Below are 16,725 nucleotides of genomic sequence, written 5' to 3'. Positions count from 1 at the left end.
TATACTGTGCATCCTCCCCAATCTAGACCTCTCAGTAGGCATTCCCATGCAGTTCCTTTACTCCCTTTCTTTCCTGGCTCCTCAGGCTGCTCCCCTTCTCTAGCCGCCTCCTAATTGCACTCTTGGGCCTCTTCTCTGTCCCCGTAGCTTCAAAATATTTGTGGTCCTTCTCTGTGCCCTAATAACTCCCACCTGAGGTAATTCTATCCATGGCAGTCAGGAGGCCATAAACCCTTTGAGAGCAAGGGGCCTGAGGTGAGCCTCAAGGGGGATGAGTGTCACCCTGCTTCTCCTTTTGAGAGTCCCAGCTCCTTCTCTGTAGTCAGAAAAGGAGATAGAACTCTAAGACAAGAACATCAACTCCTTGATGTTCACCCAGATCACAGAGGGACTCCCTCTGCCTTTTGACCCAGCTGCTTCCTGACTCAGCTGTCTTGCTCAGGAACAGACTCTAACTTGCGAGTCGGTTTTGTTCTGAATCGAGGGGATTTTTTTTGGCTTCCATAGTGGAAACGTCTTGGTCTCTCGTGTCAAGGCCAGCTGACTGAAAATCTAATGCCAAATTGCTTCCATGGCAGAGTTGCCAATTCCTTTCTCTTCTCGGCCTTCTGTTGCCTCTTTCCTCATCCCTGTGGGAACCTTCTGCCTGTGTCTGGGGGACGGGGAGTATCTCCCAAACCCCCTCACCTTTCTTCCCTTTCAGCACGCCTAGTATTGCCCCATCCCATACTTTGGGAAGCCCTGAATCTTAAAGATCCTTAGTTCTGTCTTCAGTAGGACTTGCTTCACAAGAGGATGGAATGAAGGAAGGGTCTAGAACAGCGGTGTCGAACTCAATTGTTACAAGGGCCAGATGCGACATAAATGTCACTTGGTCAGGCCGAGCCATGCTTCACCAGCCCAGATCGAGGGTGGGGAAGGGGTGGCTGTCTCGGCTGTCTCGCGGGCCAGATAAGAGCTCTCAAGGGGCCAGCCCCAGCCCGCAGGCCTTATGTTTGATACCCCAGTCTATCTGTCTAGTACAGCTCATATGGCTATGGCCTTGAGCAGAAAATAAAGGAATAACAAATGCCTTACTTAGTGTTATTCTTTTGGTATTTAATTATTGCCCCTATAAGTTTTGCCACAGTCAGAGTAACAGAATCATATGTATGTGATAGCAGCCACGTCACCTGCGCCCTCATACTGCGAGGTGCCTTTCCATATTTATCAATAACGGATTAATTAAAGTGGCCCTCAGTTCATTAAATATAGGACACTCCATGATCATATGTTCAATAGTTTCAACTTTATCCTGTGAGCATCTACATGTTCTATTTGAGTATAGCACTTTTTAATATCTGCCATCCAAAACCGCCAAAGAAAGGCCATTCATTCTTGCCAAAGTAAAAGCTCTTCTGAGTTTTGGTATTGTCAGGCAATAGAAATACTTTGGCAGTTGCATCGGACACCCCTGGTCAAGATTTTACAATATTTTTCATATCACATTTCGGTCCTGCCCCTCCTCCAAGGAGCAACATACATAGTCTCCACCCCCATTGTCAGACTCAGGAGTTCGCCTCCAGCATCCGTCAAGCAAAACTCGTCCAAGCAAGGTGCTCTGAAGCAGTTTAGACTTTATTAGGAGCAAAGTAGACAAATACAGAAACTGACTGCCTTATTGGCATGGAAGGCTAATAATGGGTAATCGGGGTGTGAATACATGGTAAAAAAGGCACTGTAAACCTAAAGAAAAACAAAGCAAGTAGAATCCAAGATAAGGCTTCCCAGCAAACGAAGACATAACACGGGTGCAGCTGTGGAAAACAGGATAGGCATTACTGTACACGGAACCAGTGACATGTGACCCAGGATCTTGATGGTGAGCCAAACTCTTGGCCTGCTCATGTCAAGAGCCCAACTCAGGCTAAGGAGCACAGTCAGGCCAAGGCGAGGAGCCAGGGTCTGACATCCATTTATATACTTAGTGATGGGGAATTGAGTGTGGCTGTGTCCGGCCTTAGTCCAACACTAACCCACCATATGCACCTGTCCCAAATACTGATGTCATGGGGTTGTGGAGTCTGGTGGGGGCAACTGTGCTCTTCTCTTTTAATTAGTTCAACTACAGAGCATCCCCTTGAGCATTTTGCAGTACAGCCGAACATCTCGAGTTCAGACACCCAGGTCTGCGCTGCCTAATGTTTGAAGCAGTTGCTCATTTCCCTTGGGACAATTAAGACTTTGGGGCTTCCCAAAGAAAGGGGTGTGATATCATTGGGATTGCCAGAAGGGAAAAGAGGAGTTCGCAGCTGGCGTGGGCTGAGTTTCCTTTGACAGCCTGTTATGTCCCTGCATGCAGAACTGCAGCCTGCAGCGTAACATAGAGCCCACCAGTTTGAGAATCTAAGTAAAAGGGGCTCTTGCAGCTTTTAGCACAAGCTTTTGAACTGCCTGCTGATTCATTCAGTACACACAAGAAAGAAAAAGTCCTGCTGAGAGCTTCTCAAAACAGATTTTTTCCCGTCACCAATATTTACGTTCTCTTTTGTCCTCTGTTTAATTCATGACACATCTTAATTAAAGCCTTCTTCCTCTCTGATTCATGCAGCAGCACCGTGCTATGGTGCTCTGCTGTTAGCTATGCACATATGTGGCGTGTTGCAGTTACTCTCCTAACAATCCCCATAATACAAAACTTGTTCCAAAGCAGAACTGAAGCTCACACTTCCTTCCCTTTAGGTCTCTTCGGGGGCGGGGAATAAAAAGTATGTTGTGTCCTAGACCTGGTTCTTAAGGTTATGGTCAACAAGATGCTGAGAGATCCATGCTCAGATTGCTTGTTCATTTTTAATTGATAAATAGCAGCCATGGAGGGCCCCCAATTCAGATCATTAGGATGGGGTGGGGGCATAATTCTTCCATCCAATCACTATTTTTGCAATTACAAATGGCCACTGTAGCTTCTATTTGCCGTATTGTGGATGTTATACGTGTTACTATGGATGCCAGCCTCCAGATGGGACCCTGGGATCTTCTGGGATTACAGCTCATCTCCAGACTACAGAGATCAGTTCCCTTGGAGAGAATGGCAGCTTTGGAGGGTGCACTCTATGGCACTGAACCCCAGTGAGGTCCCTGTCCTCCTCAGGCTCCATCCCCAAATCCCCAGGAGTTTCCCAACCTGGATCTGGCAACCCTACTCTTTCCATTCCCCGCCAGTGGGGACCTGCAACCCTACTTGTTATCAACATATTCCTGTATGGTGTGGAGTAAATAGCTCCAGAAGATTGTCTGTTGGGGTATAGTTCAGGTGGGGGAAGGAGTTATCCCTCCCCATCCCTTAGTTTGTGGTCCTGATTCAAATTAGTGGACCACAATGGCTGCTATTTTTTTTAACCAACAACATGCTGGGAATCTGTTTCAGAGGGAAGCTGTGTTGGTCTGTAGTAGAACAGCTACATTTGAGTCCAGTAGCATCTTAAAGACCATACCTTTCAGGGTATGAGATCCCAGACGAAGGGAGCTTTGAGTCTTGAAAGCTTATACCCTGAAAATCTTGTTGGTCTCTAAGGTGTTACTGGACTCAAATCTAGCAATGCTAGAGATCTGATTGCTACTCCCCCCCCCCCCAGTGCTGGAGATTTGATGACTCGATCCCTCTCATCCACGAAGCTCCCTGGGTGACCCTTTTTCCCAGCTCTTCCTAATTTTAGAGGGTTGCTGTGGGGATAAAATGGAGGAGGAAAGATCTATTTATGCTGCCATGAAGAGAAGGATAAAAAGATGGTGGATCTTCTACCCAAACCACACCTGACACAGGGCTTTGAGACATGGCTCCCATTGTCACAAATTGGGCTGGGCCACCCTATAATTTACTTGAACCACTCTCTGGGATTCTTCCCCCCCCACACACAAAAAAAGTAAAGGCAAAACATCTAAGAAGCAATTTGCATGGCACAATTTTATTGCTCTTTTCCTAATTCCATTTTAGGGACCCGTCTTTTTGTTATTAGGTACTCTTTTAAAATTGTTCTCATCTTTTTTGGGGGGGGGGGGTTAAAAGATTGTCACTCTTTAAAGAGTGGCTAATTAAAGCTCCTGTGTTTGGGTGGGGGGGAGAAAGCAAAACTCTTCCTGAGTAAGAAATCCAGGGGTAGAACTTACATCCTTAAATCTTTTTTCTTAGCTCTGCAGGGTTAGTACCTGCTTTTCTTCTGTTCTGTATTCTCAAGTCGGCATTTACGGAAAGGCGGGACCACATAATGGCCATAAACCAAACTGTGCAGGCCTAGTCAGTAGCTTCAAATGAATGAAGAAAGAAAGAAAAATTCCCCAGGCGCTACCAAAATGTTGCATGCATATATCTGAGCTTCTTCCTGCTGAAATGATACAGAGCAGAGCTTCCCAAACTTCTGATAGCTGATGTGCACTATTTTTCTGAATTAAAATTGGAGGCAAGCTACCACATGTTCCTATTTATTTATAATAATTTCAGGTATAATCCCCCCAATGTATAGGAACCCCCTCTCTGTCTGCTTGAGCATGGCTCCTGATTGGAAAGAGGTGGGCCCAGAGTAGTGACTCTTTCACAGAAATAAAGAATAGGCTCCTCTGGGGATGGGGAACTCTATCGTGTTTCTGTATCGGAAGCAACTGAATGATCCAGTCACACATGAAGAATAGACTGAGCCCAGTTGTTCACCCCAAATGGAGCTTGAGCGGACTTTTTCAGTTTAACGTGTTTTTCCCCCCAATATTGTATAGACAGATTGGTAAATCATACAGAGATACAATGGGCAACCTCCTTTGTGAGTAGGCACTTTGGGCTCCAGGGAGCTTTTAAAATTGTTTATTTCCTGGGGCATTCTAGTTATTATCTTGCCGTCCATTAGTGTGCCTCAACCACATTTTCAGTGTCATTGCCCTAGAAAATTCCCCCAGGAAAATTTATGTAACTTGAAACGTGGTGATTTTTTACGACAAACGTTTTGGTAGCACCTGGTGGATTTCCCTCCACCCCGTTTGGCTTGAGATGAGCAAGACTGTTCCAGTAAATAGACTGAGGGGACAGATTCCTATATCCCACGAAAGTGAATACTACGGCATGAGTTTCCGTAGCCCGTGGTTCGCCTCTTAGCTTGGCGTTTTGTGGTTTCTATTCTAGTGGAAGTTGTTGACTTTATTTTTTAACCGTGTAATTAACTCTTTCCATCACACCAAGGAATGTTTTCTTAATCATCTTTCTTGTTTCATCTTTCTGTGGTTAGATAGTGTACCTGTAACTTGTAGACGTCACTCCATAACACTCCCTCAGTCAACTTGTAGAGTTCCTTTGTATATATTTTATGTCTCCAGTAATAGTAATAATCCTTCATTTTTAAGCCTTTAGGGCTTCTATTTACTGTTATTTCAATACCTGTACTATATGCAGATTAGTGTTGATAAAGCCATAGCTGAATGTGACCATGTTTCTGTGTTTTCAGAGCTGGTACGTACTTAAATGTTCTTAAAATGAAATGGTTTTTGCATATTCTTGGGGCCAACTAGTTTAAGGGCGGCTTTCCATGTTATGATCTAACAACTGTAAAATTTACAGTAACAACTGTAAAGTGTGCTGTCAATTCTCATCCATGCCCAAAAATATGTTTTGGAAATTTGGTATCTTCATAGCTCACATATGGCTGAGTGACACAGCCAGCAGAATCAGGCAGTATAGCTCTTGCTGTATGACTCCAGAGTGCTAGCAGGGAAATTACATCCTTGGATGTTTCTCAATTTCAGAAAACTAGTATATCAGGGAGGTCGGGTAGTAGTTTAGCTTTTTCCCTCGAATGCTACCTGTCTATGTTCGGGGAGTTACAGCTTTGTTTATACAACAAATGTTTATTACAGCCAAAGGCCAGCATAAAATATAAAATATACATCCTATGATAAAATTATACAGCTCCCACTTACAGCATCTTGTCCGTACTAATTAATCTGAAGATTTGCCCATAAGGTCTTTGTTCTTCATAATTGCCTTCCATATCCAGCAAACATAAGGGCAACATTTTGCTACGGAATATGAAATATAAGTCACCCTATCTTCCAGTACATAGTCTACCAAGGAGGTCTCAGAGGTGTAAGAGTGTACAACTGAATTTATATAAAATGTTTAAACAAGTGAATAGCCCATGTACACTTCAAAGCAGTACAGTCTGTTGATTCTTTTGAAAAGGGTAACTGGTCCTATGAATGTTCCAAGAAGTCTCAGATGGGTGCCAGGTTTTATGGCTTTCTTGAAAACTGAGAAATGGTGGCTGCTGGGTAGGGTTGCCAAGTGCCAGGTGGTGGCAGGCAAACCCCCGCCAGTCCACCTGGCTGCCCACCGACCAGCTGAGAGTTGGCTGGCAACGCATGCACGCGCACCTACCCACTGTGCCACGTCACTTCCGGTTTACACCCGGAAGTGCCGCATCGCAACCGGCTTTTTACCCCTCAAACTCGCAGTGATCACTTCCGGATGATTGCGTCTGCCCCAAAAACCTCCCGCCGGAGGAGCGGGGGGACCTGGTAAGCCTACTGCTGGGTCATGTGCAAGTGGCATTGGGTGAGGATGGCTTGATGGCAGCTGGGTTCTGTATAAGGCCTACACTTCTCAGGGCAACAGAACCTTAGGAATCCTAAGATATGTCCAAGTATTTCCATGGCTGTCATCCCCCCTCCCCCGCCTATTCAACGCACTCCAAAGAGGTTTCCAGCGACAGGCATAATTTCAGGGTCTCCTTGTTGCAAAGTATCTTAACCAGGGCTGATAAAGTTTGTCCCCCAACAAATTCTCTTTTACAAATTTGTCAGCAAATATTTATGGCAACTGTTTGGTAAATATTTGATATGCAACTGTTTGGTAAATATTTGATATTTGGCATGATGGATTTTCCAGCAGCAGTCACACTGCTGTCATGTTTACTAAATGCTGTACTATCGTAGATCATTTGCTTAACCAGCAAATTCACTCCCAGCTGTCATATTTCAGATTCTTGGTGTCAAGATTTTTAAAAATAAACTCCGAAGTGTGCCAAATTTTGAATTTCATGGAAATTTTATGTCAGATCTATGGGAAGTCCATTGAGAAGAGGGAGTTTTTACAGGCCAAAAGACAGAAGCAGAGGCTACTCCGCGGGATAATCCTTTACCCCAGCCTTGACAATCAAAAATTCCCATGTTTATATTTCCAGGACATGGCAGTGGATTTCGGGGAGTGCCTACGTGGTGGTGTTGGATCCTAACATGGGCACCAGACCTAAGCGGGAGCTATCTTTTTTGCTGTAGAAACAGTAAATGTAGAGGTTTTTCTTTCCCCCCTTCCCCTCTCCTTTTTTAATGTGTGTATGTTTTCTTTTGCTGATTCAGCAACAGTCTCAATCATTGTATTTTCACAAAGAACTCATGAAGAGGACTTTAGGCAAGCCCACGTATGCCCTTGAGGCTAGGGAATATGTTGTAAGTCTGTGTATGGTGTGGCCGGGCCATACAGTCGCCTGCACAGTCACTGACCCCATTTACAATCTTGCAAGAGGGGGAGTTTTTCTGAAAACCAAGTATGCAATATGGATTGAAATTAATTTGACACATCCCCCAATTCGACATAAGGAAGGCCTCCTTTTTCAGTGACAGCAACTGTTGTCTTTGTTTAAAGAAACAAGGAAAGTAACCTGAGACAGCATTCATCAACGGGGAAGCAAAGAGGATGAACCAGGCGTGCAAAAATAAATGAGCAAAAACGTGTAATGTTTAAGCTACAGTGGAACTCCCTTAATGGGCTTCGGCAGTCATGCAGGAGGCACAACAGAGATTGCTAGGCTAGAAGGGTCTACAGATCGGCAGATGTAATTTCACTGAACCATTGAGTTGACAGGAACTGGAGGACCAGCAAGGCTGTGTCCTCCCAACATTAACTTCCACCTGGTCAATCCATGCAAATTGATGACGCAAGCTAGTGAGGCAGGCACGGCATGAGAAGGGGAATTCCTTGTGCCATAGCAAGATTCTGTACACCATGGATGTGTGCCTTAGGGATGCCAACCTCCAGGTGATGGCTGGAGATCTCTCGCTATTACAACTGATATCCAGTCGATAGAGATCAGTTCACCTGGAGGAAATGGCCGCTTTTGCAATTGGACTCTATGGCATTGAAGTCCCTCCCCTCCCCAAACCCTGCCCTTCTCAGGCTCTGCCCCCAAATCTCCAAGTATTTCTCAACAGAGCTGGCAATCCTAATGTGCCTTGAAGTGCAGCTAGAGCTGGAATTTGCATGATGTCCAGATGAGAAAAGAACCATGTTAAACTTGTGCCAGAAGGAGAATTCTTTGGTTCAAAAACATTGCCCAAGAAGGTGACAAATACAAGCCTTCCTGTTTTAAAAAAATGCTTCCTTGTAGTTCTTCTCCACACCATATTCCTTTGAAATATGTTCCAGGAGATTACCCCAAACCTAATATTAGTAGGCCACCCAGCTGTGGCCTAACAAGTAGTAAGTGCCCAAGGTCCTATAAACGTGGCGGTGGGGTCACAGATTAAGGTTGCCAACCTCCAGGTGGGGGCTGGAGATCTCCCAGAATTACACCAGTGTTAGTGGCCCCAGCGCTAGCATGGAGGCCCGGATGCCAGTCTCCAGATGCTGCCACGGCAGCACCACCCCGGAATGCCAGTGGGGCCTTCCGCTGGCGTCCCACTGGCGTAAAGGCCCGCGCCGGGGTTCCGGGGGGCATCCTGGCATCCTGGGAGGCGTTCCTGGGGCGTTTGAGGGGAGGAGCTGCCGTTAGGCAGCCTCCTGTCCCATTTCAGCCCCAGATGCCGTTGCTGCGCCTGCTTTTTTGCAAGCGCAGCCTCGCTATTCTCTATGGGGCTTTTTGCCCCATTTTACATGGGAAAAGCCGTTTAAAGGCTTTTTTCATGCTTTCGGCTTGTGGGGAACTTCTCCTCCCCGCCATCGCTGGACGCCAAAACCTCAGGAATGGGCTGTAAGGACAAAATTATATCACAACCTTAAATAATTGTTCCTTCTCTTCGCTCTATGAGAGGGCAAGAGGGGATACAGCCAAGCATCTCTCATACCGAGTTCTCAGCAGCCTTGCTAGACTACAACTCCTTGGTTTCCTTGGGAGGAATCAAGCCAATTTAATTAGCATAAAAATTGTAATGAGGTGCCTTGCATTACACCTTTTCCCCTGTTAAACAGAACATTTAAAATTGCAATGTACCCCTGTGAGTTTTCAGTTAAAAAAAGAAAAACACAAAGTGAACCATGGTTTGGATTAACTTGTTCAGAAAGTTGTGCAAGAGGTTTCCACTGTGGTTGTTAGTTTCCTTAGGGCTTGCTGTTGTGAGGAGTTGATTTGTGCGCAACTGGCTGTGTGTGTTTTATAGAAGGACAGCACTGAGCCTTGTGGGTGTGCGTGGGGGGAAGCCAGGGAGAGAAAGGAGTGCATCGCTTACCAACCCCACTTCTTGGAGCTCTGCCTTCATACAAAAGGGGTTTGGGAATGTGCAGCTGAGGCTCCGGCACGGGAGTAAAATGTCAAGGCTACATTGGCACAGTCAAAGCCTCGGAAAGGCCTTCTTGCTGTTGGCAAACGAGAGACGTTCCACTCCCCCCCTTGCTGTCTTGTAAGTGTGGGTCGCCGTTTGTGACTATCCAATAACACATAGATTTGCTAGCCTTCATGCGCTCTTGTGTGTTATTGCGCTTGTGGCTCATAGGCTTCCTCCATTTGCTCCCGGCAAAAGGCAACGTTAGACTCATCCTGAAGAGATTTGCTCTTTTTTTTAGAGATGTATATGTATTTCCTAGAAATTCAGTTAATTAAACCAGAGAGATAGAGCTTCCCTTTCCCCAAATTTTCCTGCAGTAGACGAGCAAATCTCTTAACATCCTTCCTCTCCTCAAAGCAGCAAAAAGCCTTACTAATAATAAACTTCAAACTGACACTTGGATATTTCCTTCTTATGTCTGCAACTCAGGCCTTAAGAAAACTAGGCTTTTTATATTTTGTCTTACCTTGTTTAAACATCATGTAAGTCACTTTTCGGTACTTCAGAGTGGAATGCTGCAAATCAACAGACCAGCAAAACAAAACAAAAAACTCCCAATGATTAAAAACACAAAGGTCACAATCCAGCCAGTGTTACTTTAAATCACTTTCCCTCCTAGTTCCCATGACCCCCTGGTCTTGAGCAGTTAATGGGGAGAACCAATGTTACTGTACCCTTTTCAGTGGGAAAGATTTCAGCACATGCTTTAAATTCTCCACTGAAATCACTGGTGCCTACAAGAGCTTAAAATACTTGGCTCATGTCCATATTTATATATACTAAAATTTGGAAAGCAGTTTATAATTGTTGGTCCAATCACCTCCTGACTGCTTCATAATTATTCCTGTCTTTACAGATGGGTGTTTCTGCATTCTCATTTTCCTCGCCTGTAAGTTCAATATCACACAGGTTTATGTCCAGCATAAAAACTTTCAGTTTAAGGCCTTCTATGCATGGATAGTTTCTGCTGAATATGTTGCTCTCTTGATGCACAGTATTTGAACTCAAATTCTCAAATCACTATGCCCAGGGGCTTTTCTCCTCAAAGAAATTCCCGGAGCATGTGGGGTTAAATTTATGCATCACCAGGGAAAATGTGGAGCTTCAGAACTCATTAGTGTTCTCGCTAGCTGCAAACAAAAAAACCTGTTCAATCAGGCTGAGATCTGAAACTGATGACACTCGCTGTGAAACTGACCAAATAAGCAGCCACATAGGTCATTTGTGATTATTTCGGTGTTCTGGCTAGTCTCAAACAAAACAAAAAAAAGTTAGATCAGGCTGAGGTCTGAAACTGACCACACTCACTGTGAAACTGACCAAATAAGCCGCCTCATAGTATTCCAGCTTTAAGGGGAGGGGTGGGATGAGGGGAAAGACAAGTGGGAGGGAGAAGCAAGAATGGGTGTGGGGAGAAAACCCTGACTTGACAAGTATGCACAGGACCAGCTTTTGATTGGGATCGAGGCAGACATTAAACTCAGGGTAAAACAGCATCCAGAAAACACAGGGAAAACACGAGGGAAGAGCTAGGCGACTTCTAAAGGTCATGCATAATGAGAACAAAGCTGTGCAGCGACAGAACCAATTCGTGCATAAAAGGCCTAAATCTGCAAGGAAATATGCTGGACATAAACCTGCGTGTTATCAAATCAACCACTTGAGAGAGCAAAACACCTGGGGGAATTTTTCACGGAGATTTGCTGCGCTTTCAAATCTGATTTGTGTCGGTGCAAATATTTGGTTATTCATTGTAGGTCCGCGTTTTCCCAGAATGAGCAATAAAAGCCGCGTTATAACTGAGGCAACTGAAACCACTTTTGAGGCGTCCTTTCCTGTTGGCACGTGTTTTTTTTGCTCAGAGGCCCATGAAGAATTGTTTGCTTCAGTTCCGCTGCCCCTGCCCGTGACGTCTACTTTCTCCTCCCCCAAGAACAGTGATTGGCTGGGGGAGTTTCGTGCTCGGACAAGAATACCGCCCCTTTTGCTGCCTGCCTGCCTGCCTAGAGTCCTGGCACTTCTCTCCCTCCGTCCCGGAGGCTGGCGGGCGGGCAGGCGGCACACCTTCCCTGCCCCTCGCCCGGGATGGGCCTTGGAGCTGGGCCCACACCTCCAAGCCCAGGGGGACGTCGGACGGATGGCTCCAGGGGGAGACCGGCGGGGCAACGCCATGTGCTCCTCTCGCGCTGGGGGGGGGGTGGCAGCTCGGTCTAGGGCAGCTGGACCCGTGGGGGGGATGTTCAAGGGAAGGGGCTGTTGGCCCCTCTACCCCAGCAGGGAGGGGGGATTTTTGAGAATTCGGATGGGAAAAATGTGCATCCTGAGAGCGGAAAACCCAAGGCAAAACTCCCTCCTATCACTCTTCTGAAGAGGGGCAGCCAGTCTGCTCTGGGTCTCCCTCCTCTCTCTCGATGCACTGGGGCCGGATCATGGCCAGTGCGCAAGCCAGGGGCCTTCTTTCCTCGCCCCCCCGCCATGCACACTGGCTGGATCGGGGCCGGCGCACAAGCCAGGAGCCCTCCTCTCTCTCACGATGCACTGGGGCTGGATCATGGCCGGCGCGCAAGCCAGGGGCCTTCTTTCCTCTCCCCCCCCCCGCCATGCACACTGGCTGGATCGGGGCCGGCAAGCAAGCCAGGATCCCTCCTCTCTCTCACGATGCACTGGCTTTAATGCAAGAGGTTTACAGTGGCCATTTATGCACGGGAGGTTTTTCCTTGGATTTGCTGCTCTCTAGATGCACCCTTTTCCCATCCAAATTCTCAAAACTCAACAATCAGCCCCCAAGAAGAGTTTTGAGAATTAGGATTGGGAAAATGTGTATCTAGAGAGCGGCAAATCCAAGGCACACCTTGGATCCAAGGCACACCTCTTGACACATGGATGCAATTCCTGCCCCCCCCCCCCCAATCCTGTCTTTCATTAAAGGGCAATGGGTTCCACACCTATAGAAAATAGAGGGAAGCTTTGAGGAAAGCGCTGCCTTGCCCCCCCCCCCCAATTTGGAATCTGACTGCTCCAAAAGCAGAACAGAGCGAGGGTGGAAGAAAAATGGAGGAGTCCAGAGGGACTGGTGGTTGTTTTTTGCGCTGGGGCTGGTGAACCGCACGACGTAATCTGCTGGGCAGAGTTGGGGGCAGGCATAAACAATGAGCTTGTTGGAAGGGGAGGCCTCCTGCAAAAGGGACAGACCAAACCGTTGTCAAATACAGCGTGCTTTGTTCCCATGAAAAACCAAAACTACAGATAACTGATAGGGATAAATCGCCGCCATGAAAAAAACATTAAAATCGGGTTTTTTATTGGTCTGTGGCAAAAGAGAAGCAAAATCTACCGTGAAAAATGCCCCCTGAGAAACAGGACACCCCCCCTCCCCAAGAAACAGAAACTTACAAGCCAGGAAAATGAGAATGCGGAAAAGGCCCAGGACCAGAGGCAGGGAAACAGAAACTTGTTCCCAAGGTCACCCAGTTAATGCATATTGAGCTGTGATTTGAACCCAGATCCTCCAAGGACTGATACTCTATCCTCTAAATCAGTGGTTTTCAAATTTTGGATTTTCAGAGAACCATTTACACATTGACTCATCTGCCATTTTACATTTTCAAGGGGGTGCTAGAGCATGATTGAGAGCAGATGCTCAGTTGGTGGAGGGCCCTGGCCAGGCTTTGGGGTGGAACATTAGATTCTTTTCAGCTGTCACAAGCAAAACCCTGGTTTTAAAGAACATACTCTTATGAGCCTTACAAGTCCTTGGGCTCCCCCTTTCCTGCAGTGCTCACCCTCTTAATCCTCATGGATGGCTCAAAAATTGGACTTCTTGGTTCAGTTAGTTGTGACAGCTGAATCTGATGAAAGTACCAATTATCTGTTTCTTGTCCTGTGATGACATCCCATCTTCAGACCTAGAAACCAGGGGACTTAAATTTCATACTCTATGAATTTCCCCGCTATACTTCTATTTTTATAATTGAGGATTTTGGGACTACGGGAGTCTTCTGGTTCTCAATGCATGGCTTTTTCTTTGCGGTCACCTCACCAACTACTTTGAGGCTTTGCTTCGATTATGCTTGCATTTTCCAACCGTCAGAGGTTGCCACGTTCCGTGCGTTTTCTGGATGCTGGCTAAACACAAATCCAGAAAATGCAGGTAAAATGCACAGAAACACACGACGGGAGCGAGGCAACCTCTGATGGTTGGAAAATGCAAGCATAATCAAAGCAAAGCCCCAAAATAGTCGGCAGGGTGACCATGAGGGAAACAGCCATGCATAAATAGCCAGTGAAGCCAATGCAGGGACTCAGGGTGCCCAGGGTGCCTCCCAGCATCAGCTGGGCCTATTATGAGAGGATTATAGGCTTGAAGGACCCACATAGTAGGTTTGATGAAAACAACATCAAAAAACCATTTCTTTCAATGGTATGCATGGTTTGGTTGTTTTCCTTTTCTGCAGCCCTCTTAGTATTGCAGTAACAAAGTTACTGGAGAGGTGGGGCCTAAGAAAGCACAACAGTTACTAAGCAGTTGTTTTGTTTGACTGGTTCAGACTTACACTATAGAACAGAAGCCTGTAACTGTTTTTGACAGGAACAGCACCCAAACCTTTACAACACAGAGCAGATAGACTTTCACCTTTTTTGGAAAGGAGTAGCACCCACACCCACACCCTACCTATTTTTAAATGCCTAAAGTCCCTAATAGACTCCCTGCCTAACCAGCACAGCTCCTAATCCTTCTCTCGCCAAAATCCAGCAACCCTCATTCTGTCAGTTGGCCAAGAGGTTGCTTTTCAGGGAAGGTAGTTCATCCCTAATGAATTCCCAAGAGACTCCGGGGTTGTCTGGAATGCAATTTGAAAACCAGTGCTCTAGAATGTGCCAGGATCTCTGACACATGGAACTAGTTTGATTTTGAATCCGCTTGGATGGCAGCGTGAAATATAATATCATTTATTTTTGTTTTTAAGAACAAGTAGATTCAAACGCAGGAAAATCCCATCAGGATCTTTCAACTCGGTGTTGTTATTTTCCCTTTGCATACGAAATACGCAAAAAAACAACAACACCACACACACACAAACGCATAACTGCTCATGCTGCTTATATAGAAGTGTAACAAGGCTTTGGTGAGCATGGGGGGGACAGGTTGATGCTGTCGATTAGGTGCGCAGTTGCTGTAGTGTAGCGTCTAGAAGAAAAAGAAACCCTTCTCCCGCCTCCCAACACACCCAGTAAACGCTCTAGGCATGCCGCGTGTGTCTTGCCCCTTAGCATTTGCTGGATTTACAGCAAAAGGATAGTATTGGTGGCTGGCCATTCTCTGGCGTCTACAAGTTTGGCCTCTAGAAGAATACTAGCATTTAGTCTGTAGCGCATGTAGCATTACATTCTGTGCCTTTTCTAGACTGCTTCTGTAGGCAAATCTTACTTCTCTCTGTATCACCGCTGTTGTCTGTAAAAAAAAATTGTACAAAATCTTCTTGACTTGTGCCAATCGTGTCTTTGCTGAAGTTCACAGGAACGCTCAAGCCGTGGTTGAAAAGCCAGGGGCTGCCAACATTTTGTTGGGGGTGGGGGGAGCAGGCCAACAACACTGGATCCACTCCAGCAGACATCTGTCTGTCACATTTTTTTCCTGCCCTTTTACAAAGGAGCCCACGGCAACATTCAAGGTCCTCCATTTTTTCCTCGCAGTAACTCTGTGGAAGTGTCTAGGCAGAGAGGGAATGGTTCTCAGTTAGTTTCATGCCAGTCATAGCCATTTCCAGCTTCTTGAGACAGATCTTTTACTTATGTGTTGTGTGAATTGCCGTTTCTTTGAGTCTGCCCTGAATGTATTGCTCATAAATTTTGGGGGGTGATCTTGAGCTACAGTACTCTAAGAGAAGAATTTATCTCTGTCCGTTTTCTCCGCACCATTCATTATTTTAAATCATTATAATTTTAGAAATAAATCACGCTAGGCTTGCCACGAGTTAATCCACGAGAGATTGACTCCTGCTCTCTGCTATCCACCCCCCCTCTCAAGCATTGCTAGTGGCCTGAGCGATTGAAAGGGTCGCTGTGATCCTCAGGGTGATCATGTTCACAGTGAGACGAAGGCCACAGCATTTGCAGAACAGATAGAGGCATCAGGGCATTTTAGCACATAAGACTTTAAATAAGCCTATAACACAAGCTCCAAGCGTACATTTCCAGATGCCTTTGAATTATCTTGCATGGGCTCACATGTGCCTCGTAGGCATGTGGCACAAACAGCATGAGGAACACCCCATGTGAAAAGGTTCTGGGAGCTGATCTATACACAAAATAAAGTGGTAGTCGTAAGACTGGAATGACGCGCTATATTGGCAGGTGCAGGGCTTCTATTTGTGTGTCTGCACTTAAAGGCCATTTATGCGTGGCTGCTTCCTTGTTGTCATCCTGCCTACTACTTCGGGGCTTTGCCTTGATTATGCATACATTTTCCGACAGTCAGAGGTCGCCTCGCTCTCCCCGTGTGTTTCTGTGTGTTTCCCTCAGGTTTTGTGGATGCTGGCTAAACACGAATCCAGAAAACTCAGGCAAAATATGCGGAAACGCAAGGAGAGAGCGACCTCCGATGGTCGGAAAATGCATGCATAATCAAGGCAAAGCCCCGGAAGTAATCAATGGGGTGACTGTGAGGAAGCAGCCATGCATAAATGGCCAAAGTGAATGCAAAGATGGGGAGCGTATGAAGGGAAAGATGGGCAGGCAGGAGGGGATGCTTGCGCCTTTCTCTGCCTATCAGTTTTCTCCTACACCCACCCCAGTTCTTTTTCACTGTAGTCTGGCTTCTTCCACAGTTGGAGCTGCACTATTTTTGAAGGTGCAGACAGTTTTTAGGGGCAACTTGAATGAGTGGGAGAAGGATTAAGCCGCTTCATCTACCAATTCTCTCCTGACACACATACCCCAACCCCTCCATGGCACACGGTCAGAAGCCCTTTCCCGTATAATGTTCTGCCCTGGTCGAATTCTGTGATTTACCCCTTCAGTCTATAAGGGTCATATATTTGAATATCTCACTTAAAAAAGAAAGAAAGAACAAAACAGAAACATGGGTTTCCTCCATATATTAAGGAGAAAGTTTTCGCTCAGCTCTCTTCCTAATGTGTTAGTTTACCACTTGGAAAGAATTAGGAGATT

At 46.1% G+C, this 16,725-nt stretch overlaps 1 protein-coding gene across 18 annotated transcripts in view; it reads left to right on the top strand.

The window, feature by feature from the left end:
* The window catches only part of FNBP1 (formin binding protein 1), a 231,185-nt gene that overhangs the window by 175,122 nt on the left and 39,338 nt on the right, over nt 1-16,725 (top strand). For 7 of the 18 annotated variants that reach the window (XM_056860326.1, XM_056860325.1, XM_056860335.1 and 4 more), the window contains exon 11: nt 7,375-7,479. The exons of the other annotated variants lie outside the window; for them this stretch is intronic. In XM_056860326.1, the coding sequence (XP_056716304.1) occupies nt 7,375-7,479 (105 nt within the window). The remainder of the gene's footprint in view (nt 1-7,374; nt 7,480-16,725) is intronic. 18 annotated transcript variants of the gene reach the window in all.

This window comes from Euleptes europaea, chromosome 14 (assembly GCF_029931775.1).
Source record: "Euleptes europaea isolate rEulEur1 chromosome 14, rEulEur1.hap1, whole genome shotgun sequence".
Lineage (NCBI taxonomy): Eukaryota > Metazoa > Chordata > Lepidosauria > Squamata > Sphaerodactylidae > Euleptes > Euleptes europaea.
Note: the sequence above shows the minus strand (reverse complement) of the source record. Positions and strands in the feature narration are given on the sequence as shown.